This window comes from Ranitomeya imitator, chromosome 2 (genome assembly GCF_032444005.1).
Source record: "Ranitomeya imitator isolate aRanImi1 chromosome 2, aRanImi1.pri, whole genome shotgun sequence".
In the NCBI taxonomy this organism is placed as follows: Eukaryota; Metazoa; Chordata; class Amphibia; order Anura; family Dendrobatidae; genus Ranitomeya; species Ranitomeya imitator.
Window position 1 is genome coordinate 357549972 of NC_091283.1, and position 25189 is coordinate 357575160.

The window sequence follows — 25189 nt, forward strand, 5'->3', positions numbered from 1 at the left end:
GAATTACGCTTGCTTTTTTTTTGCAATTTTGGCGCAGATTGATTTCTGTCCCCATTTTTCAGTACATTATATAGCAAAACCAATGTCGTCAATCAAACGTGCAACTCGTCCCACAAACAACACGCTCTCACACGGCCATACTGACTGAAAAATAACAAAGTTATTTTAGCAAGAAACACCCAAGGTGGTGAAGGGGTTAATTGATGTGATCTACTGGGTCACTTTATTATTATGGTGGAATTACAATTTGTTTTTCACCATTTCACTTCACTTGGGATTATTTCTCACCCATTTTTCAGCACATTGTGTGGTAACATGAAGGGAGACTCATTATTACATTTCATCCTGCAACAATCAGTCCTTCATGGGAAAATACTGTTTTACGATTTATGGAAAGGAAAAAGGAAAGAAATTGGCGAAATGTCCCAGTCTTCAAGGGGTTAAGAGGTGTGACATAGAGGAGGTCCCAGGAATATCCATTACACAGCAGCAGGGCGAGTGTCTCCTGTGTCTCCTCGCTCTCTGCCCAGGTCATTAGGATGGTCACCAAAGGCTCTTTCTAGCCTGGAGGGGATGGAGCTGAAGAAACCGTGTTGGAAATCCGGTGTCAGAAACACATAAATGATCGGATTCAGGCAACTGTTCAGACAAGCCAGGCTGGTAATGGTAGCGTGTACTGTATGGTATGTTATGTAATCTGTATAATAGGATGCTATGTAATTTCCATAATACCTGTATATTAGTGGCCAGATGTAATATGGAAACCAGCAAATGAAGAAACACGATATAACAGCGGTGATGATCCTGGAGGATCTCTGAGATCTCTGGGATCTCTTACTTTTTCTAAGTTTGTAGAAAATGGTGACATAAGAGGTGACGATGATGAGAAACGGGATCACACACATGATAACCAATCTGATCAGGTGAATGGTCCGACGTAACTCTGAGTTATAATGAGATCTGTAATAATAATATATACACCATTCACCTAGATAACCTACATGGTAGTCATATACGTAATACAGAGCACCGGCCACAGTGATGCTCAGCCCCCAGATGATCGCTGCAGTGATTCTCACCAGATTATGAGATCTATGGACTTTGGCCCAGAATGGCCACATGACGGACACCCAGCGATCAATACTCATGGCCGTCAGGAGGAGAACACTGGCGCTCATGTTCACATTAAACAAAACAATGTTCACTGTACAATAAGCAAAATGTGGGACGTATGAGTAAAGTGCAGCCCAGTCAGCAATTCTCAGGGGGAGAGATGAGCAGCACAGGAAGTCCGCGATGGCCAGGTGGAGGAACCACACAGCACTGATTGTGTTCTTCATCCTGAATCCGGCAATCCAGATGACTAATCCATTACCGATAATCCCGAGAGCAAAAACAATGCTGTATAATGTAATGGACGTCTTCTGTATAATCTTATTATAATAATAATATTCTCTTATGTCGTATCCGCCAGGTGACCTGAGGAGACAGAACAGGGCAGACATTAGGGGAATGAGGAGTTTATAGTTCCATCAGTTTCTCCCTTGTACATGGAGGACGGGGCTGACATCACAGTGGGGTCACACTGTAGGAAGGTAATAAGGCTAATCTGTAATACATATGGCCGTACATCCAGACACCTCCCAGGTAGAGGGATGGACCATGCACATTCTGGCCACAGCCCTCACCACGCCCATTTCCCCATTTCTTTCTCCCCAGCAGGAGGAGTTGTCAGGGGGGCGCTGGCAGTGAGGGACATTCAGCAGTCGCCTGATACTGCAGGGGGTAGACCCAAATCCAGGACTGTCCACTGTATCCGGGACAGGTGGGACTAGAGATGGATCCTGGTGTAACCGGCCAGATTATTCCAACCGCCTAGAATATACCCGGGGTTACAGTGGCCTAGGCCAGATTATACCCCCGCCCACAATATATCCGGGGTTACAGTGGCCTAGGCCAGATTATACCCCCCGCCCAGAATATACCCAGGATTACAGTGGCCTAGGCCAGATTACCCCCCCGCCCAGAATATACCCGGGGTTATAGTAGCCTAGGCCAGATTATACCCCTCCGTCCAGAATATCCTCAGGGCTACAGTTTATACCCTCCACCCAGAATATACCTGGGGCTACAGTGGCCTAGGCCAGATTATTCCAACCGCCCAGAATATACCCGGGGTTACAGTAGCCTAGGCCAGATTATACCCCCGCCCACAATATATCCGGGGTTACAGTGGCCTAGGCCAGATTATACCCCCCGCCCAGAATATACCCAGGATTACAGTGGCCTAGGCCAGATTATACCCCCCCGCCCAGAATAATCCCGGAGTTACAGTGGCCTAGGCCAGATTACCCCCCCGCCCAGAATATACCCGGGGTTATAGTAGCCTAGGCCAGATTATACCCTCCGTCCAGAATATCCGCAGGGCTACAGCTTATACCCTCCGCCCAGAATATACCTGGGGCTACAGTGGCCTAGGCCAGATTATCCCCCCACCCAGATTATACCCGGGGTTACAGTGGCCTAGGCCAGATTATACCCCCTGCCCAAAATATACCTGGAGTTACAGTTGCCTATGCCAGATTATACCCCCCGCCCAGAATATACCCCCCGCCCAGAATATACCCAGGGTTAAAGTGGCTTAGGCCAGATTATACCCCGGGCATATTCTGGCCTATGTCAGAATATAACCCAGCTGCTGTTGTTCAGATTTTTCAGGCTTCTGAGAACCATACTCAATAACAGGGCCAAGGCAACACACGGGGTGCCAGGCAGAACACTGGGCCCTAGGTAGTACATGGGGGCAGAGCCAGCGAATGGGGTCCCAGGCAGCACACGGGGCCCCAGGCAGCACATGGGGGCTTCAAGCAGTGCACAGGGCCCCAGTCAGTACACAGGGGCCCTAGGCAGCACACGGGTGCCCCAGGTAGTGCAAGGGGGGCCCAGGAAGCACACAGGGGCCTCAGGCAGGGCACAGGGCCCCAGGAAGCACACATGGGCCCCAGGCAGCACATGGGGACCCCAAGCAGTGCACAGGGCCCCAGGAAGCACACAGGGCCCCAGGCAGCACCCAGGGGCCCTGGTGTACTGCCTGGGACCCCGTTTGCTGTCTCTGTCCCTGTGTATTGCCTGCGGCCCCTGTGTGCTGTTTGGGGCCTTGTGTGCTGCCTGGGGCCCTGTGCGCTGCCAGGGGCCTCTGTTTGCTGGCTGGGGCCCCTGTGTGCTGCCTGGGGCCCTGTGTGCTGCCGGGGGCCCTGTGCACTGCTTGGGGCCCTGTGGCTGCCTAGGGCTCTGTATGCTGCCTGGGACCCCATTCGCTGTCTCTGCCCCCCGTGTGCTGCCTGGGGCCCTGTGCACTGCCTGGGGCCCCGGTGTACTGCCTGGGACCCCGTTTGCTGTCTCTGTCCCCGTGTATTGCCTGCGGTCCCTGTGTGCTGTCTGGGGCCTTGTGTGCTGCCTGGGGCCCCGTGCGCTGCCAGGGGCCTCTGTTTGCTGGCTGGGGCCCCTGTGTGCTGCCTGGGGCCCTGTGCACTGCTTGGGGCCCCGTGGCTGCCTAGGGCCCTGTATACTGCCTGGGACCCCATTCGCTGTCTCTACCCCCCCCCCCCCCCGTGTGCTGCCTGGGGCCCCGTGTGCTGCCTGGGGCCCTGTGTGCTGCCTGGGGCCCCGGTGTACTGCCTGTTACCCCGTGCACTGTCTCTGTCCCCCGTGTGTTGCCTGGGGCCCCTTTGTGCTGTCTGGGGCCCCCATGTGCTGCCTTGGGCCCCGTGTGCTGCCTGAGACCCCATTTGCTATCTCTGCCCCCCGTGTGCTGCCTGGGGCCCGTGTACTGCCTGGGGCCCTGTGCACTGCTTTGGGCGCCGGTGTACTGCCTGGGACCCCGTTAGCTGTCTCTGCCCCTCTGTGCACTGCCCGAAGCCCCTGTGCACTGGTTGGGGCCCCGTTATTAAGTACATCACTCAATGTTTCTCAAAAGCATGAAAAATCTGATCTACAGCAGCTGGGGTATATCCTGGCCCAGAGGGGTATACACTGGCCTAGTCCAATTTATACCCCGGGTATATTCTGGGTGGGGAGGTTAATCTGGCCTGTTACACCGGGGTTACAGTGGCCTAGGCCAGATTATACCTCACGGCCAGAATATACCCAGGGTTACTGTTATGATTTGGTGGTTTAGGAAAAACATGAGACAAGCTCTGAAGGAGGTGGTATCTGTACTGACTGCAAACCCTGAACCTAGCAGCGCAACTAAAAATAGCCGTGGGGGGTACCTGACGCTCCCTAGACCCCTCGGCACAGCCTAAGATCTAACTTCCCCTAAAGATGGAAACAGGAAACCTATCTTGCCTCAGAGAAAATCCCCAAAGGAAAGATAGCCCCCCACAAATATTGACGGTGAAAAGAGGGGAAAATAACATACGCAGAAATGAAATCAGATTTTAGCACAGGAGGCCAGTCTAGCTTGATAGACAGGACAGGAAATGATACTGTGCGGTCAGTATAAAAACTACAAAAACAATCCACACAGAGTTTACAAAATCTCCACACCTGACTAAAGGTGTGGAGGGTAAATCTGCTTCCCAGAGCTTCCAGCTAACAGAAAAAATCCATACTGAAAACTGGACAAATATAGAATGCACAGAACAATAAGTCCACAACATGTGGACTGAAATGAGCAAAGCCAGAACTTATCTTTGCAGAACTGTTCAGGAAACCAGGAGAATCCAAGCAGAGATGTGAATCCAGCCAGGAACATTGACAAGTGGCACAGGCTGAACAAAGAGCCAGACTTAAATAGCGGACAATAAGTGGAGGCAGCTGATGACAGCTAACTCCAAGGAGCAGCCATACCACTAGAAACCACCAGAGGGAGCCCAAGAGCAGAACTCACAAAAGTGCCACTTAAAACCACCGGAGGAAGCCCAAGAGCAGAATTCACAACAGTTACAGTGGCCTAGGCCAGATTATACCTCCCGCCCAGAATATACCCGGGGTTACAGTGGCCTAGGCCAGATTATACCCCCCACCCAGAAAATACCCAGGGTTACAGTGGCCTAGGCCAGATTCTACCCCCCCGCCCAGAATATACCCGGGGTTACAGTGGCCTAAGCCAGATTATACCCCCCACCCAGAATATACCCGGTTTTACAGTGGCCTAGGCCAGATTATACCCCCCGCTCAGAGTATACCCTGGGTTACAGTGGCCTAGACTAGATTACCCCCCCACCCAGAATATACCAGGGGTTACAGTGGCCTAGGCCAGATTATACCCCCCCCCCCCGCCCAGAATATATCCGGGGTTACAGTGGCATAAAACAGATTATACCACCCCACCCAGAATATACCCGAGGTTACAGTGGCCTGGGCTAGATTATACCCCCGGCCCAGAGTATACCCGGGGTTACAGTGGCCTAAGCCAGATTATACCCCCCACCCAGAATATACCCGGGGTTACAGTGGCCTAGGCAAGATTATACCCCCCGCCCAGAATATACCCAGGTTACAGTAGCCTAGATTACCACCCCACGCAGAATATACCAGGGGTTACAGTGGCATAGGCCAGATTATACCCCCTGCCCAGAGTATACCCTGGGTTACAGTAGCCTAGACTAGATTACCCCCCCACCCAGAACATACCAGGGGTTACAGTGGCCTAGGCCAGATGATACCCCATCCCCCCCCCGCCCAGAATATATCCGGGGTTACAGTGGCATAAAACAGATTATACCACCCCACCCAGAATATACCCGAGGTTACAGTGGCCTGGGCCAGATTATACCCCCTGCCCAGAGTATACCCGGGGTTACAGTGGCCTAGGCGCAGGGGGGCTGCGCGCGGAACTTGGAAAGACATCCATACATGATGGGTAAGCTGCTTGGTACTTAGAAATGATAATATTTTTGCACTGTGGCACTTTAACTAACAATTTAACTATGGGGGATTGTGACATTTATCACATGAGTCCTTATACCTGTGAGTTTGTACTAGCAGCCCCAGGGATGTGATATAGTTTTCCCTTTGTTTCGCCGCTACCATCCGTTTCCTCCTCACCTTATCCTGTGTTATATATGTATTTATATTATTGATGTAATGCTTTCATAATATTGATGACCAATAAAAAACGTATATTTTTAAATATGTGTATTGGGATTTATATACTCCGTTTCTCTGTTCTATATATATTGGGGAGTATCCTAGGTTGTCCCAAAGATTTGGGCAAAAATATTGGGAGAGATATAATTATTTTCTCTCGGCCAAAAATTTATGGGAATTTTTGTGAGTTTTGTGTGCAGATTATACCCCCTGCCCAGAGTATACCCGGGGTTACAGTGGCCTAGGCCAGATTATACCCCCCACGCCCAGAATATACTCCAGCTGCTGTAGATCAGGTTTTCACGCTTTTGAGAACCATTGAGTAATATACTCAATAGCGGGGCCCCAGGCAGCACACAGGGGGCAGAGACAGCGAACAGGGCCCCAGGCAGCACACGGGGCATCAGGCCGCACACGGGGCTCCACACAGCGCACAGGAGCCCAAGGCAACGCACAGGGTGTAGAGACAGCGCACGGGACTTCAGGCAGCACACAGGGCCCCAGGTAGTACATGGGGGCACCAGGCAGCACATGGGGTCCCAGATAGCACACGGAGCATAGACAGTGAACGGGGCCCCAGGCAACATACGGGGGGCAGGGACAGCGTATGGGGTCCAAAGCAGTACACAGGGTCGCAGGCAGCACACGGAGGCCCCAGTCAGTGCACAGGGCCACAGGCAGCACACGGGAAGGCAAAGGCAGCACACGGGACCCCAGACAGCACACAGGGGCCCCAGGAAGCACACAGGGGGCAGAGACAGTGAATGAGGTCCCAAGCAGCAAACGGGGCCACAGGCAGAGCACAGGAGCCACAAGCAGAGAACAGGGCCCCAGGCAGCACACAGGGGCCCCAGGCAGCACACAAGTGGGCAGAGACAGCACACGGGGCCCTAGACAGCGGTCATGGCCCCAGGCAGCACACAGGGGCCCCAGGCAGCATTCAGGGGTCCCTGGCAGCGCACAGGGGCCCCTGTATGCTGCCTGGGGCCTTTGTGCCCTGCCAAGTTCCCCTGTATGATTCAAAAAAGGGCCTCCTAAGTTATTAAACAGGCCACAGAATGTTTGGTTCAAAAATATAAATTTATTTATGACAAGTAAATAAAATCATAATTCAACATATACAATCACATAAATGTGCAAATACCTCCAATCCAATAACTAGTCCCGTATGATTAAACGGATGCCTGAATGGTGACCACTATGTACTAATGACTGCGGTAAGCCACGAGTAGCCTATTCCATACCTACTATCACACCAATTTACAGGTTATATGTCCAATGAGTTGCCTAAAGAAAAAACCCCTATATTAAAGTGCCAATGTGCATAAATAAAAGACTAGCAGCCCGTTATAGCTCATATGACATGTGAAAAATAGATGCAATAGTAGCGTTTTTTTTAAAAGCACATAAGCTTATCGGTAACTGATATAATAATTTGCTTCATGATACAGCAACCGAAATAGAAACTCCTAAAAAAGTGCCTTGGTGTATGCAATATTAGCGGGTTTATACTTAACTATGGCATAATCATCGGAACATATTTACCTCCGTAGACTCACACAGGACCAGTGTAAACCCCCCTGTATGCAGCCTGGGGTCTCTGTACGCTGCCAGGGGCCCCTATATGCTGCCTGGGCCCTGTGCGCTGCCTGAGGCTCTTGTGCGCTGCCTGGGGCCCCGTGTGCTGTCGAGCAGGGGCCCCAGGAAGCACACAGGGGCCCCATAAAGAAGAAGAAGAAAGGTGCCCCAGGTAGCGTACTGGACCCCAGGCAGCACACAGGGGCCACAGGCAGCACACAGGGGGGCAGAGACAGCACACGGGGCCCCAGGCAGCGCACAGGACACCCAGGCAGCGCACAGGGGCAGTGACAGCGCACAGGGCCCCAGGCAGCACATAGGGCCCCAGGCAGTACACAGGGTCCCCAGGCAGCACACAGGGTCCTCAGGCAGCACACGGGGGAAGAGACAGCGAATAGGGGCCCAGGCAGCACACAGGGGCCCCAGGCAGCACATGGGGCCCCAGGCAGTACACGGGGCCCCAGGCAGCACACGGGGCCCCAGGCAACACACAGGGCCTCAAGTAGTACATGGTGGCTCCAGGCAGCGCACAGGTCCCCAGGCAGTATACAGTGCCAGGGCCCCAGACAGCACACAGGGGCTCCAGGCAGTGCACAGGGGCCCCAGTCAGCACACAGGGGGCAAAGAGATCGCACAGGGGGCAGAGACAGTGTTGCAGAGTGCGTCTTCTTGCAGTCACCGCTGTACTTAGGAGAGCTTCAATTAGCAAGATATCTTGAGTAAACAGTATTTACTTCATACTGGATAAACATGAGATACAATTCAGTGTCACACAGTCCGTGCACTGAACACAACACATTCATGAAGAAGAGCAAAACCGAAAGTAAGAAAACAACCAACCACTGAGAGCTTCCCTCCCCACATTACAGCAAGTATATAACTTTACACACTATCGCCATCTGCTGTCTGGTTAGTATAAAGTCCTCCTTTCACTTATAATAAGTCCCAATCTGTTGCATATGCCAACAGACAGAACGCAGAGGGAAAAGACAGAGTGCAGGCCCCCTGTGAGCTGTCTCTGCCCCCCTGTGCGCTGTCCATTCCCCTGTGCGCTATCTGGGACCCCCTCGTGTGATGTCTGGGGCCCCATTCTTGAGTATATCTCTCAATCCTGTGCCATGTCTGGGGCCCCTGTGCAACGTCTGGGGTCCCTTTCTTGAGTATATCACTCAAAGGTTCTCATAAGCGTGAAAAATCTGATCTTACAGCCGCTGGGGCCACTGTAACCCCGGGTATATTCTGGGCGGAAGGTATAATCTGGCCTAGGCCACTGTAACCCCAGGTATATTCTGGGTGGGGGGTATAATCTGGCCTAGGCCACTGTAACCAGGGTATATTGTGGGCGGGGGGTATAATCTGGCCTAGGCACACTGTAACCCCGGGTATATTCTTGGTGGGGGGTATAATCTGGCCTAGACCGCTGTAACCCCGGGTATATTCTGGGTGGAGGGTATAATCTGGCCTAGGCCACTGTAACCCGGGTATATTCTGGGCGGGGGGTATAATCTGGCCTAGGCCACTGTAACCCGGGTATATTCTGGGCGGGGGGGTATAATCTGGCCTAAGCCACTGTAACCTGAGGTATATTCTGGCCCTGTAAGAGGGTGGTGCTGTTATGGACAGAAAGGAACACTCTGTCACTTTAAGAGGCTGCACCCCCTTGTCTGGCGTGATGGAATGTTCTGCTTCTCCCCTGCAATATTCGTTGTAATGAGCTAGTCTGTGCAGAGTGCAGGTGTGGAGCTGGAGCAGCGTGTGTGAGCTGAGGCTGCTGCAGAGAAGACTTTTTGTGCTGATAGTTGAAAGAGAGAAGAACTGTGTCCTGTTATAACTGCAAGAGAGCCACGAAGATACAGAGAAAGGGATTTACAGTTTCCAGGAGCATGCATAGGATTCAGAAGCAAGGAGAAGACCACGTTTCACAGAGCTGACAGAAAGCCGTGCGCACCACCGTATTGGACTGCTGGGGCCCCCTGGGACTGGACCTGATTCTCCAACATCACCGTGAGTCTGTTCCTGTTTGGTGCACCTGTTAGGGCCTAGTGTAGGCTTCAATAGTCAGTACACGGGAGCCGTGTGGCCTGCTTAGTAAAGGTCAGGGAGGTTATACGTAGAGTAGCATCATCACTTGTTTATTGTTTACATTTGCTTGTTAGACATATTTTGAGTCTGTAAAAGCTGGAGCACCGTGCTATTTTACGGAAAAGATAAAGTTTATTACTCTTGTAAATTGTCTGTTGCCATTGCATACCCCTGTTTGCATCTTCCTCATTCCCTTCCTTCCTTGCCTTCCAATAAATCTACCCTTTGTTGTTTGCACCTCATCTTGTGTACAGTAGTCTTCCTGCACCGTGGTGGTCCCCCGGCCATCGCTTCAAGTGGCGCTGCGAGCAGGGTACTGTCACCAAGATGGAGGCAGCAGACAGCAATTGTGGGAATGCTAATGTTAATGGAGATGCTGTGGACATTGGTGGAACCCTTGCAAGGACACTCCCTATGGGCACCATATTTAGTGTGCTACCAAAGTTTGACGGCAAGAATATGCCACTGTGTCAAAGCACCCTGAAGACTTATAACATCAGCCCAGACCTTGAAGTGGACATTGCGTTAACTGCCCTAGAGGGAGAAGCCCGTAGAAACGTCTGCCTACAACCAGAACTCACCCGCAGTACCCTGAAGGAGCTAGTGACGTTCCTGGAAGAGATCTACGGATCTACGAGTCTTCCTGTACCGTGGCCGTGGTGGTCTCCAGGCCATCGCATCGGGGTATAATCTGGCCTAGGCCTCTGTAACCCCAGGTATATTCTGGGCGGGGGGTATAATCTGGCCTGTTACACATGGTCTCTGGTCCAGGTCAGTGGTACTAGGTGGCTGGACAGGAGGCCGTGAATCTCTAACCTTCCCCAGAGCGGCTTTTGATCCCCTAGGGTCATCTGTGCGTTCTGCTCATCTCTAGTTGAGATCTGTGGATTATTTTTGTTCCCTCATTCACAGTTGGAGCCGCCAGAACTTCCTCATCGTTATGTAGCGTCGCTATACGACATCCGGCTTGTTTGTGTCTGTACGGCCGTGTTCACACGGGGCAGAAATACTGTGTTTTTGTTTTTTTGCAGGATCCGCACCAAACTACACAATTACAATCTTCTCCCCTTATTTGATGGTGTTTGGTGCAGATGTGAAGCCGCGTTATCAATGGGTTTCTTATAGAACAGAAAAGCTTTCATTCTGCACGTAATAAAGTAGCTGCAGTTTTTTACCTGCGTTTTTTTTCCGGCTCCACATAGAAGACGAGAGAAAAAAAGCCCCAATACCGCACAGATCAGCCGCGTCCTTGGGCGCACAATGCTGCAAAATTGCTGCAGAAACGCAGGTGTCAGTTTTTGCTGCGTTTTTGGTGGCAAAACCTGATGAAGTAGAATCACATAAACTTTATCATCATGCACAAGAGACAAATGTTCCCTGACAAAAACGCAGCAAAAAACAACAAAAACTAAGCATGTCTCTCCCCCCCCCCCCCCCCAAAAAAAAAAAAAAAAAAAAAACTGAGCAAAACTGATTATTTGAAGCAAGTTTTTTACTGCCAAGAAAGCAGGTTTTGCCTGTGGAAAAAAAATGCATCAAAAATGCAACATGTGAACATGGACTAATATAGAAGCAAACAAGAACAAAATAAAAGCAAAATATAAAGGGATGAAAGATACAGGCAAAATAAAGGGTGGAAAGGGTTAAGGATGAGAAGCAGGAAGGAAACATACTGTCTCGGAGTTACCACGACAGAGCAGTACCAGAAGACCACGGCATCTGATGGCTCCTGCTTCACCGCTGAGAAGAACTTCTCCAATGTATTAGGCCGGCGTCACACACAGCGTAAAACAATACGGTCCGTATATTACGGCCGTAATACGCTGAAAAGTCCCCAAAATAGTGGTCCGTAGCTCCTCCGTAGGCAGGGTGTGTCAGCGTTTTTTGCGCATGGCATCCTCCGTATGTAATCCGTATGGCATCCGTACTGCGTGTTTTTCTCGCAGGCTTGCAAAACCAACATACCGCTATAGAAGGGATCCATGTGTCACCAAAAAAAAATATATATATATATATACTGTCTATATATATATATATATATATATATATACAGTTAGGTCCATACATATTTGGACAGAGACAGCATTTTTCTAATTTTGATTATAGACATTACCACAATGAATTTTAAACAAAACAATTCAGATGCAGTTGAAGTTCAGACTTTCAGCTTTCATTTGAGGGTATCCACATTAAAATTGGATGACGGGTTTAGGAGTTTCAGCTCCTTAACATGTGCTACCCTGTTTTTAAAGGGACCAAAAGTAATTGGACAATTGACTCCAAGGCTATTTCATGGACAGATATGGGCAATCCCTTCGTTATGTCATTCTCAATTAAGCAGATAAAAGGCCTGGTGGTTGATTTGAGGTGTGGTGCTTGCTTTTGGAAGGTTTTGCTGTGAAGTAAACATTTGGTCAAAGGAGCTCTCCATGCAGGGGAAACAAGCCATCCTTAAGCTGCGAAAACAGGAAAAACCCATCCAAGAAATTGCTAGAATATTAAGAGTGGCAAAATCTACAGATTGGTATATCCTGAGAAAGAAAGAAAGCACTGGTGAACTCATCAATGCAAAAAGACCGGGGCGCCCACGGAAGATAACAGTGGTGGATGATCGCAGAATAATCTCCATGGTGAAGAGAAACACCTTCACAACAGCCAACCTAGTGAAAAACACTCTCCAGGAGGTAGGTGTATCAATATCCAAATCTACCATAAAGAGAAAACTGCATGAAAGTAAATACAGAGGGTTCACTGCATGGTGCAAGCCACTCATAAGCATCAAGAATAGAAAGGATAGACTGGACTTTGCTAAAAAAACATCTAAAAAAGCCAGCACAGTTCTGGAAGAACATTCTTTGGAGAGATGAAACCAAAATCAACCTCTACCAGAATGATGGAAAGAGAAAAGTATGGCGAAGGCGTGGTACAGCTCATGATTCAAGGCCTACCACATCATTTGTAAAACACGGCGGAGGCAGTGTGATGGCTTGGGCATGCATGGCTGCCAGTGGCACTGGGTCACTAGTGTTTATTGATGATGTGACACAGGTCAGAAGCAGCTGAATGAATTCTGAGGTATTCAGAGCCATACTGTGTGCTCAGATCCAGCAAAATGCAGCCAAACTGATTGGTCGTCGTTTCATACTACAGATGGACAATGACCCAAAACATAAAGCCAAAGCAACTCAGGAGTTTATTAAAGCAAAGAAGTGGAATATTCTTGAATGGCCAAGTCAATCACCTGATCTCAACCCAATTGAGCATGCATTTCACTTGTTAAAGACTAAACTTCAGACAGAAAGGCCCACAAACAAACAGCAACTGAAAACCACCACAGTGAAGGCCTGGCAGAGCATCAAAAAGGAGGAAACACAGCGTCTGGTGATGTCCATGAGTTCCCGACTTCAGGCAGTCATTGCCAACCAATTGTTTTCAACCAAGTACTAAAAATGAACATTTTATTTTGAATCTGTCCAATTACTTTTGGTCCCTTTAAAAACAGGGTGGCACATGTTAAGGAGCTGAAACTCCTAAACCCTTCATCCAATTTTAATGTGGATACCCTCAAATGAAAGCTGAAAGTCTGAACTTCAACTGCATCTGAATTGTTTTGTTTAAAATTCATTGTTGTAAAGTATATAACCAAAATTAGAAAAATGTTGCCTCTGTCCAAATATATATGGACCTAACTGTATATATATGTCAGTAGACACATATATATATATATATATATATATATATATATATATATATATATATTAATATTTCTTCCAGCGCGAGATAGCTTTAAAGCCGGTAATTCAATTACCGGCTTTTGCTCTCTCCTTCCTAAACCCGACATGATATGAGACCTGGTTTACATACAGTAAACCATGTCATGTCCCCCTTTTTTTTGCATATTCCACACTACTAATGTTAGTAGTGTGTATATGCAAAATTTGGCCGTTATATCTACTAAATTAAAGGGTTAAATGGCGGAAAAAATTGGCGTGGGCTCCCGTGCAATTTTCTCGGCCAGAGTAGTAAAGCCAGTGACTGAGGGCAGATATTAATAGCCTGGAGAGGGTCCATGGCTATTGCCCCCCCCCCTGGCTAAAAACACCTGCCCCCAGCCACCCCAGAAAAGGCACATCTGGAAGATGCGCCTAATCTGGCACTTGGCCACTCTCTTCCCATTCCCGTGTAGCGGTGGGATATGGGGTAATGAAGGGTTAATGCCACCTTGCTATTGTAAGGTGACATTAAGCCAAATTAATAATGGAGAGGCGTCAATTATGACACCTATCCATTATTAATCCAATACTAATAAAGGGTTAAAAAAATACACAAACACATTATTAAAAATTATTTTAATGAAATAAAAACAAACGTTGTTGTAATATTTTATTCAACGCCCAATTCAATCACTGAAGACCCTCGTTCTGTAACAAAAAAAACATAATAAACCAACAATATCCTTACCTTCCGCAGATTTGTAAAGTCCAACGATGTAAATCCATCAGAAGGGGTTAAAATATTTTGCAGCCACGAGCTTTGCTAATGCAACGTTGTTCGTGGCTGCAAAACCCCGGGGAATGAAGGTAAAGTAGGTCAATGACCTATATTTGCCTTCATTTGCGGTGAGGCGCCTTCTGCTGGTTGTTCCTAGATCGTGGGAACTTTCCTAGAAAGCTCCCAGGCTCGAGTTCATATGAGGACAACCAGCAGAGGGCAGCGATTTTCTACGGCCGTAGAAAGCCGTATAATACTGATCAGTAAAATACGGCAGATAGGAGCAGGGGTATAGAGAATAATTGTGCCGTTTGTTTTGCGAGTTTTACGGACGTATTTTCTGCGCTCTTACATCCGTAAAACTCGCAAGTGTGACGCCGGCCTTAGAGGTGTTTGTTTTCTTTCAGCAGGACAGGGGTTAATAGGCCATGTGGAAATCCTTGCTTTCTGCTGTGCTTGGTTAGCCACTCCTCTCTCCTATAAAAGCTAGGCCTTCTGGTCAGATCCTTGTCTGAGATAGCACTTTCTTGATAGACCTGGAGTAGTGAGGAGTTCATGTTTGGAGAGCTGGAGGAATTTATTGTGCGACAGTTGTATGGTTTGTACTCCTGGAAATTCATCAATCCTTACCTGCCTTATTTACTTCCCCCATACTTCACACCCTGGTGAATATCTCTGTTATTTGTCAGAGCATATTTTGTGTGAGTGGAGCTTACTTTTACCCTTGTCTTTGTTTTCCCCTGTTTGTCGGGTTGGTGTACTGCGGTACATGTTAGCGCCTTTCTTCCCTGGGTGGGGAGGGGGACAGATGCAGAGCTGCAGTTAGGAGACAGGGCAAGGGCGGAAGCCCCAGCATCCTCGCCATCTGAGGTATCCTGGGGAACAGGGTAAGTTAGGGCACCCCCTAGAGCTAGGGCCAGGAAAGGTGCCCCTGGTCCCAGTCTACTCGCCAGTCCAATCGTGACATTATCTCAGACTGAAAGCATTTTTTGATCCATGATGGATCCTATCACAGCGCTGACAGGGCAGTTGCAGCAGCTCAGTCTGGAGGTGGCTTATTAACACACGGTTGTTTCACAACACTCTGTTACATCTGGTTTGTTTGCCTTCCAAACAAACCATTGTGGAGCCCAAGGTCATGTTGTCAGACAGGTTCTCTGGAGGGCGGGACAAGTTTGCTGTGTTCCGGGAGGCCTGTAAACTTTATTTCCAGCTGCGTCCGGTATCCTCTGGTACAGAGGAGCAACGGGTGGGGATTGTTATCTTGCTTCTGCAGGGGGACCCACAAGCATGGGCATTTTCTCTCCCGTCTGATTCACAGTCACTCCAGATAGTAGAGGGCTGGAAGGCTTTGGGTTTGGTTGATCGCCGTCTTCACCAGAGGCATAGGGAGACACCTCTCGGGGCAGGAGGTTCAAGTTTGAGCGTGACCAGTACTGATTCCACTGTGGAACCCATGCAAGTAGGTGCGGCGTCCCAACCTAGCAAACTTGCATTAAGGCTACGTTCACATTCTTGTCTTTGGATGCTGCGTCGCCAACGCACCAAAGACGCATTTGAAACGCACATTTTTTCGACGCAAGCGTTCAACGCATGTGTCGTGAAACGCAGCGTTTTCTTTAAAAAAACTTTGCGTTTTGTTTAAAAACGCAGCGTTTTTAGACACATGCGTTTTCCTAAAGTGATGTCATTGTTTAGTGTCTACACACAGTCTAGACACAAATCCTATTTTTTGATTAAAAGAACGCATGCGTCGTACATTGCACAACAACGCAAGTACGTGCGTCTACTGCATCGCCAATGCAATTCAATGGGTTTTTGGACGCATCGACGACGCAAACACGACGCAAGTGCGATGCATGCGTTTTTAAAAAAATTTGAGACGCCAAAAAAATGCAACATGTTTCGCGGCGACGACGCTGCGTCTAAAGACGCGAATGTGAACGTAGCCTAATTCAGCGCAAGGGTGAGTGTGTTTCTGTTGTGGCAAGAAGGGTTATTTTGTGAGCACATGTCCTATGTTGTGAATTCTGTGGCAGAGCTCCCTCCTGTGGTCACAAGTGGTACTTCGGCTGATTCTCTCTGTGAGCTTCCGTTGGTGGAGGAGAGTGGTACTGCGGCTTCTGAGTTTCCTTCCTCAGGTGATGTGGTGAAGTCGTTAGGTGCTGCTCTATTTAACTCCACCTAGTGCTTTGATCCTGGCTTCCAGTCAATGTTCTAGTATTGGACCTGTCTCCTCCTGGATCGTTCCTGTGGCCTGCTGCTCTGCATAACTAAGTTCCGCTTTTGCTATTTTGTTTGCTGTTTTTTCTGTCCAGCATTGCTTATTTGCTTTTTCTTGCTTGCTGGAAGCTCTGGGACGCAGAGGGTGTACCTCCGTGCCGTTACTTCGGTACGGAGGGTCTTTTTGCCCCCTTTGCGTGGTTGTTTGTAGGGTTTTGTGTTGACCGCAAAGTTACCTTTCCTATCCTCGCTCTGTTCAGAAAGTCGGGCCTCACTTTGCTGAATCTATTTCATCTCTACGTTTGTCTTTTCATCTTAACTCACAGTCATTATATGTGGGGGCTGCCTTTTCCTTTGGGGTATTTCTCTGAGGCAAGGTAGGCTTATTTTCTATCTTCAGGCTAGCTAGTTTCTCAGGCTGTGCCGAGTTGCATAGGGAGCGTTAGGCGCAATCCACGGCTGCCTCTAGTGTATGGTTGGAGAGGATTAGGGATTGCGGTCAGCAGAGTTTCCACGTCTCAGAGCTCGTTCTATATTTTTGGGTTATTGTCAGGTCACTGTATGTGCTCTGACTTCTATGTCCATTGTGGTACTGAATTACCAGATTATAACAGTCCTACCCGTCACATGTTTAAACAACTGCTGGAAAACTAGATGGCCCGGGTTGGGGGGAGGTTGGCAACTCAAGTGTACTCATAACCTCTGTGGGAAAGACTTTTTTTTTTTTTTTCTTCCAGCTATTATATGTGGGTGAAAACAAGGTTGACGTGTCCGCCTTCTTGGATAGTGGGGCAGGGTTTAATGTGGTCGACGCTGGGTTCGTCCGGGACCAAGGCCTTGTCTCAACCCTGTCCAGACCGATACCCATAATAGCTAGCGATTCTGGTCCTCTAAAACAGGGGCACTTCACGCAGGTAGTCCATGACTTATGGCTACAGGTGGGGGCCATACACTCTGAGTTGTTAAAATGTTATGTGCTTGAGGGCCTGCCCTCACATGTGGTATTGGGACTTCCTTGGCTCACTTAGCACAATCCGGTAATTGATTGGCAGACACAGGAAGTGGTTAAATGGAGTACATACCGTCAAGAACACTGTTTGGGTACCTGGTTGGCAAGGGTGGATACCCAGTCCGTGCCCCATTATCTGTCAGACTTCGTGGATGTGTTTTCTGAGCAGGGGAGCCAAAAGCTTCCCCCTCATCGTCCTTATGATTGTGCCATCAATTTGGTTCCTGGAGCCAAGCTGCCCAAGAGCAGACTCTATAACATCTCAGGTCCAGAAAGGCAGGCCATGAAGGACTATATTACAGAAAGTCTGGCTATGGGCCATATCCGATCTTCCTCTTCACCCCTTGCTGCAGGGTTTTTCTTCGTTAAGAAGAAGGATGGTGGGATACGTCCTTACCTGGATTTCTGGGAACTTAATGTGATCACGATCTGTATCCACTACCTCTTATACCTGACCTTTTTAAATGAAATTGTTGGGGTAAAATTGTTCTCTAAAATGCACCTCGGGGGAGGGGGGCGTACAATCTCATCCGCATTAAGGAGGGTGATGAGTGGAAGACTGCGTTCAATACGCCAGAAGGACACTACGAGAATCTAGTGATGCCTTTTGGGTTGACAAACGCGTCTGCTGTCTTCCAGCACTTTTGTTAATTACATCTTTAGTTAACTTGTAGGCAGGTTTGTTATCTATCTGGATTACATTCTTGTGTGACTCAAGGTCAGGTGAGTACACCAGCAACATGTCAGACAAGTCCTACACGTACTTCGTGACAAACTGTATGTCAAACCTGAAAAGTGTATATACTCGGTTGAGGAGATACGTATTATCTGACATCGGTTTTCACATGGATCCGGCAAAAGTCCGGGCGGTATTGGAATGGGATCGTCTTGAGGATTTGAAGGCCTTGCAAAGGTTTTTGAGTTTTGCCAATTACTACCATAAATTCATAAACAACTTTTCGGTAATAGCCAAACCGCTCACTGATATGACTAAAAAGGGGACAGACTTCTCCAAGCGGTCCAGTCCGGCCGGGGAGGCATTTAACACTTTGCTTCCATGCCGATTCTTATTCATCCTGATGTCACTCAGCCTTTCATTGTGGAGGTGGATGCATCCGAGGTGGAGTGGGGGCTGTATTGTCACAGGGTGCGTCTCCTGGTAAATAGCAACCATGCGCATACTTTTCTAAAAAACTGTCGCCAGCTGAGAGAAACTATGATATTGGTAATAGGGAACTTTTAGCTATCAAATGGGCATTTGAGGAGTAGCATTTTTTTAATTACGTAGAGCCGCAGTGTCAAACACGCAGCGTCCAGATGTTACAGAATAGTGGAGGGGAATTCATGAAATCCCATCTCCACTATGCATTAAAAGACGCATGCGGCAGACCCACGGAAACGGACATGCGGCGCGTCTTTTCAGAACGCAGCATGTCCTTACAATGCTGAAACAACGCAGGTGACCTCAGGTGCAGATTTGGTCAGGATTTTACCTGCGTAAAATCCTGATGCAATCCTGAACGTGGACACATACCCTTAATCAGAATTTAGAGACATATCTTAGATGTTTTGTGTCTGAGAATCAGGAGGACTGGTTGACTTACTTACCATTGGCTGAATTTGCAGTTTATCGCTGTCAGGAATCAACTGGTAAGTCCCCGTTTCCATCTGCAGTTTAGTTTGCTCAAAGGTGATCGCCCTTCTGGTTTACCAGAGGAGGAACGGTTCTCTTCTTCTATTTCTACAATATGATAGGGGATGATTAATAATTTGCAAAAGATGGGTTCCAATAGGTGTGTGGCTGATCGGAGACATTTGGTGGGTCCGCACCTGTATGTTGGTGACTTGATGTGGCTGTCCTCAAGGAACATTAAGCTAAAGGTTCCATCTTGGAAATTGGTTCCCAGGTTTATTGGTCCTTATAAGATCCTAGCCGTCGTCAATCCGGTAGCATTCCATCTTGCTCTGCCACCTACTTTTTAAAATCCACAATGTTTTTCACCGTTCACTTCTCAAGAAGTATGTGACATCTGCAGGACCTTCACCTCTGCCACCTTCTCCTGTCATTGTCGATGGTAATCTGGAGTTCCAGATAGCAAAGGTCTTAGACTCTTGTCTTGTTCGTCGGTCTTTTCAATACATGGCACATTGGAAGGGGTACGGTCCTGAGAGGATGTGGGTTCCAGCTTCTGACGTTTGTGCGACCAGACTGGGCCTTTCATGTAGCTCACCCAGATAAACCAGGTCCTGAGGTCTCTCATAGAAGGGGGGGCGTACTGTCATGGAGTTACCGTGACAGAGCAGTACCAGAAGACCACGGTGTCTGATGGCTCCTGCTTCGCCGCTGAGAAGAACTTCTCCAGTGTATTAGAGGTGTTTTTTCTTTCAGCAGGACAGGGGTTAATAGGCCATGTGGAAATCCCTGCTTTCAGCTGTGCTCCACTCCTCTCTCCTATAAAAGCTAGGCCTTCTGGCCAAATCCTTGTCTGAGATAGCACTTGCTTGATAGACCTGGAGTAGTGAGGAGCTCATGTTTGGAGAGCTGGAGGAATTTATTGTGCAACAGTTGCTTGGTTTGTATGCCTGGAAATTCCTCATCCTCACCTGCTTTATTTACCCTCCCCGTCCTTCACACCCTGGTGAATACCTCTGTTATTTGTGAGAGCGTATTTTGTGTGAGTGGAGCTTGCTTTTACCCTTGTCTTTGTTTCCCCTGTTTGTTGGGTTGGTGTACTGCGGTACATGTTAGCGCCTTTCTTCCCTAGGTGGGGAGGGGGACAGATGCAGAGCTGCAGTTAGGAGACAGGGCAAGGGCGGAGACCCCGGCATCCTCGCCATCTGAGGTATCCCGGGGAACAGGGCGATGTGATGGCAGCTAGATGGTATACCTTCCCACAGGTGAAGTATATCCCCAGGGCTTCCCAGTAGTGTAGGTGGCGATGGTGTGAGGTGCAGTCAATAACGAGGACACAGGGTTGCAGTCTCTTTACCTTTTACTGAAGACTTCGGGATCTGCAATCCAGAGCACTGTTAACAGGGCTGGCTGAGACCGGCCGGTCCGAAGGCACATCCAGAGTTCCCTTTACAGGTGGAAATTGTTGCCTACCACTAGCACCTGTGTGTTGTAGTTCTTCCCTGCTGAGCATTCGGGATAGTCCTCACAACTTCTGTTCTCGTTCTTTCTCTTTCTCTCTCTCCGTCCCCCAAGTTTATCTGGATAGGACGCACCCGTTTGACGGGAAGGCTCGGAGCTATTCTGGGACCTATAGACGCCCCTCTCCACGCTTGCACCCTATGTCTGCTTAGGTGGTATATGGTAGACAGCCAACCTATAATTAACTGTCCTGCTGTATTTGAAGTAAGGCATAGAGTCAGTTACTTCCTCAGTGTTACGGTCACCGGCTACGCGCCTCAGTAGGAAGTTGCCGTTCTCGGGGCACGACTCCTACTGGCTCTCCTTTGTGCTTGATCTCGTTTCTCACTTTCCACAATATCCTTCTCTTCGTGTCCTTTCTAAGGATACCGCCGCAAGGTAGTGCAGGTGCAGTTCCGTTGCTTTCTGTTCGTTCTGCTAGGACCCTGTCAGGAACCCACCCCTGACAGGTCCTCCCTGGAGCTCTCCCAGGCTGCGTTCTGTTCTAACTTCCTATCCGACCCCTAGTTTTACCAGTGTGAGGAGTGGCCTAATACATAGTGCCTTTTGCTCCTCCTAGTGGCCGGAGTGTGAAGTGTGCTGTGATACCTGGTCAGATGAACTCCTTTAGTGCAATCAGACATAACATCACCCTCCTTAGCGGCAGAGCGACATTACTGCAACGACCAGGTCTCTGGGGTGCTGCACTCCCCCCCAGTTAAATCCAGTACTCCTGGACTGGGAAAAGAAGAACAACAATAGTTATTAGAAAAGGACATACAAAAATGTTGGAATGCTTTAAACAATGTAAACATTATAATGCTTCCCTTTATGGGAGGTGAGGTCACTTGAACGTTACAAACAGAAACATGTTTAAACATTTTAAATAACATTCTATTCTACAGACTATAAATAATTCCTATTACCCAGCCGGGTATTCTAATAAGTGCAAATCTTTAAACAATAATTTAACTTTTCCTTTAAGGGCGTATAAGCTGAACCCACTAAAAGCTTACTATCAAAACACTATGGTACAAAGCTAACTTTTCTATCTTCTGACTTCTCACACATGCAGGACCGCCTGGCTATTCGTCTGGGCCAACTGCCTTTCTTCTTCTAGGTCCACAGCAACCTTCTATCAACCATCTCTCTATGGTTTTCAGACTCACTAACCCCTATGGGTTCACTTTCTAGCTCTTATAGCTACAAGGCATCTACTATGCAAACATTATCACTATCTTACTACTTAAGGCATCATTATCATAAAGCAACAAATAACATTCCCTTTAATAGGGGAGATCAGTATTTTCTGAGGTAGTTCAAACAATTATCAAGTCACTAAGGAACTGCAAGACTCAAGAAACTTCCACGTCGTCATCTGGAATCGTGTCTTCGCAAAGTCTTCTCTCCTTGTAAAACCAGTAGAGGGCGCCCTTAAAGGGAACCTGTCACCTGAATTTGGCGGGACTGGTTTTGGGTCATATGGGCGGAGTTTTCGGGTGTTTGATTCACCCTTTCCTTACCCGCTGGCTGCATGCTGGCCGCAATATTGGATTGAAGTTCATTCTCTGTCCTCCGTAGTACATGCCTGCACAAAGCAATCTTGTCTTGCACAGGCGTGTACTACGGAGGAAAGAGAATGAACTTCAATCCAATATTTCGGCCAACATGCAGCCAGCGGGTAAGGAATGGGTGATTCAAACACCCGAAAACTCCGCCCATATGACCCAAAACCAGTCCCGCCAAATTCAGGTGACAGGTTCCCTTTAAGAGGGTGCAAACTATATACAACACAGTTTGTGAATCATTCACCGTCCATGATTCGGCAGTCTTTTAAACAGTGATGAACTTGTGCAAAGTAAAACAATAGGGATCCCGGGTAAATGAAGGGACCCCTTTAAGGATTAACCCTAGACAGGTTCAAGTAGCAAAAGAGCAGGAAACAGTTAACTATGTACATTTGTCAGGTTTTTGATGTTTATTTCTGTAGCAGGTGACAGGACATCAGGCGTTAGTGACCACTTCCTGACCGGGGAAGGTCTGGCTCCGTGCTCTCATCCAATACTGTCCTGACGTCTGTGGATTGTCTCTCAGGCATACTCGGCACTCGTGGCAGACTCCGTAAGCAGGACACCACATGCCGGGGTAGTAGTAATGAGTACCGCGGGGTCGGGGGTCGGCTGGGTGTCGGCACCAGTTTCGGTCGTGTTCGTAGATGGCGCTACCACAAGTGCGCATTTTGACTCTCTTGGCATACCATCCTCGCTCACTCCAGTGGCGAGTGTAAGTCACATGGTCCCCTCTGTACAAGTTTCGGGTAGGAGGTACGCTATGGGACTGGGGTTCCACATTACAGCTAGTCACAAAGACTTCAGTCGGCAGCCCTGGCTCCAGTATAAAGCCACAACCCCTTCTCAGGTGGAAGGCCAGCACTATTCCCTGTTTCACCAAACTCTCAGGGCAGCAGTTGTGTTATGATCCGGTGACCTTGGAGCCGCATGAATAACTTTCACTGGAGTAGGTGGTAGCTGTACTGACCGCAAATCCTGATCTAACACCGCAACTAGAAGTAGCCGTGGGGTGTGCCTAACAAACCCTAGACACCTCGTCACAGACGGAGGACTAAATACCCCTATAGATGGAAATAGGAATACTATCTTGCCTCAGAGCAGAACCCCAAAGGATAGGCAGCCCCCCACGAATATTGACTGTGAGTAGGAGAGAAAAGACACACACAGGCAGAAAACAGAATTAAGCAAAAGAGGCCACTCTAGCTAAAATAGAAAAGGATAGAACAGAATACTGTGCGGTCAGTATTAAAACCCTTCCAAAAATATCCACAGCAGATAATACAAAAAATTCCTCCATCTAACTAAAGACGTGGAACGTATATCTGCAACTCCAGAGAATCCTACACACAGAGCAGAAATACAATCAAAAATCCAGCACACCGCATGTGTGCCAAAGAAAAAAAACCCAGACACTTATCTTTGCTGAGTTGGCAGCTAAGCAGGAGAAACCAGACAGAGGTCCAACACCTCCCAATAAACATTGACAACTGGCAAGGACTAATGAATCCTGCAAACCTAAATACCCCAGTCAGAATTGCAATCATCAGATACACCTGACCAGGACTGAAGCACAGGTACAACTGCATTACCACCTACAACCACTGGAGGGAGCCCAAAAGCAGAATTCACAACAATTTGATGAGGGGCGTCCGTACCTCTGGTCGGGCAGTCTGTTCTGTTCATTCTCAGTCTTTCCACTGCGAAATCAAGCTTTGTCTATACTGCTCCCAGGTGAGCCCTATAACGTAAGAGCCCTCCTGTCTGGACCCGTCTGGTTGGAACCGGGGAGCATCCCACTCAAAGATCACCCCCTCATGACTCACGTCTAACGGTTCACCCATAGGTGTCGGTAGCGGGGGCAGTATCCCCTTCATGGTGTAAAGGGCCGCCACCACAATCTCATCAGCGGGGGACCAGTCATAGATGGGACGGGGTGTGGTCACTGGAGCTGGATCGGTCGGTGGGGCAGGGTCGCTTTTTGTACCTGCGTCTGATGTGGTTCCACCGATGTCGATCGGCTCCGCTGACGAGGACACTGGAGTCTGCTGCGGCTCTGACCACGGCTCTCCCCGTGCGATCTTCTTGCACAGCTCCGACTTCCATTTCTTCGCCGACACCACGTCCGGAGTCGGGCGGTCTGGTGCCTCCAGCAGCGGCAGGCTCTGGTTCGCCTCCGGTGCGCTCAGAGGGTCCTGAGCTACTTCGTCGCGGTTCAGGTACTCGCTGGTCGCCGTCTCTACTCCTGGATCTGCGGCGGCACACACACGAGGCTCCTCCATGTTCTGGGGTTTGAGCTCCTGCATTCCTGAGCTCGTCGCCCTGCAGCCGCAGTCGGAGAGGGCGGTCGCTGCTTTTGGCGCTGCTTTCGCAATCTCTTCCCATGGCACGCCCTCCTTCTCCTACGCTCCTCTTGGCGCTACAATGGCAGCGATTTTGGCGGGAATCTTTGCGGCAATCAGCAATGCACAGTCTTTGCAATAAATCACAGTTCAAGCACAATTCCAACACAATTCCAAAGCACACATGACCCAATTCTTCAGGCTTAAGTACGATCCTGTTCGTGATGCCAAGTTGGAGCGCCCCCAGACGCAGGGCCGCGGGTTACTCGGTACTGGTCCTCTCTGTCTCGGTTCTAGGGTTGTCACGGTGGCTGGACCCGGTCCGTGACCCTGCTAAGGGGCGTCCAATGAAAGGGGTGATGAAAGTCGGCTAAGGTTTCGTGACGCCACCTGTGGTATTCGGTCAGGGTGACTGACGTTGCTTGGGGTCTACTGGGGTGATGCGATGGCAGCTAGATAGTATACCTTCCCACAGGTGAAGTATATCCCCAGGGCTTCCCAGTAGTGTAGGTGGCGATGGTGTGAGGTGCAGTCAATAACGAGGACACAGGGTTGCAGTCTCTTTACCTTTTACTGAAGACTTCGGGATCTGCAATCCAGAGCACTGTTAACAGGGCTGGCTGAGACTGGCCTTTCCGAAGGCACATCCAGAGTTCCCCTTGCAGGTGGA

General features: G+C 48.9%; 1 protein-coding gene across 1 annotated transcript; it reads right to left on the minus strand.

The window, feature by feature from the left end:
- Window positions 1-479: 479 nt before the first annotated feature.
- Window positions 480-24483, minus strand: LOC138666568 (C3a anaphylatoxin chemotactic receptor-like). The gene is made up of 2 exons (XM_069754773.1): window positions 24239-24483; window positions 480-1479 (listed from the first exon to the last, which is right to left on the minus strand). The coding sequence occupies exons 1-2, from the start codon at window positions 24481-24483 to the stop codon at window positions 480-482; spliced, it is 1245 nt and encodes a 414-aa protein (XP_069610874.1).
- Window positions 24484-25189: the final 706 nt, after the last annotated feature.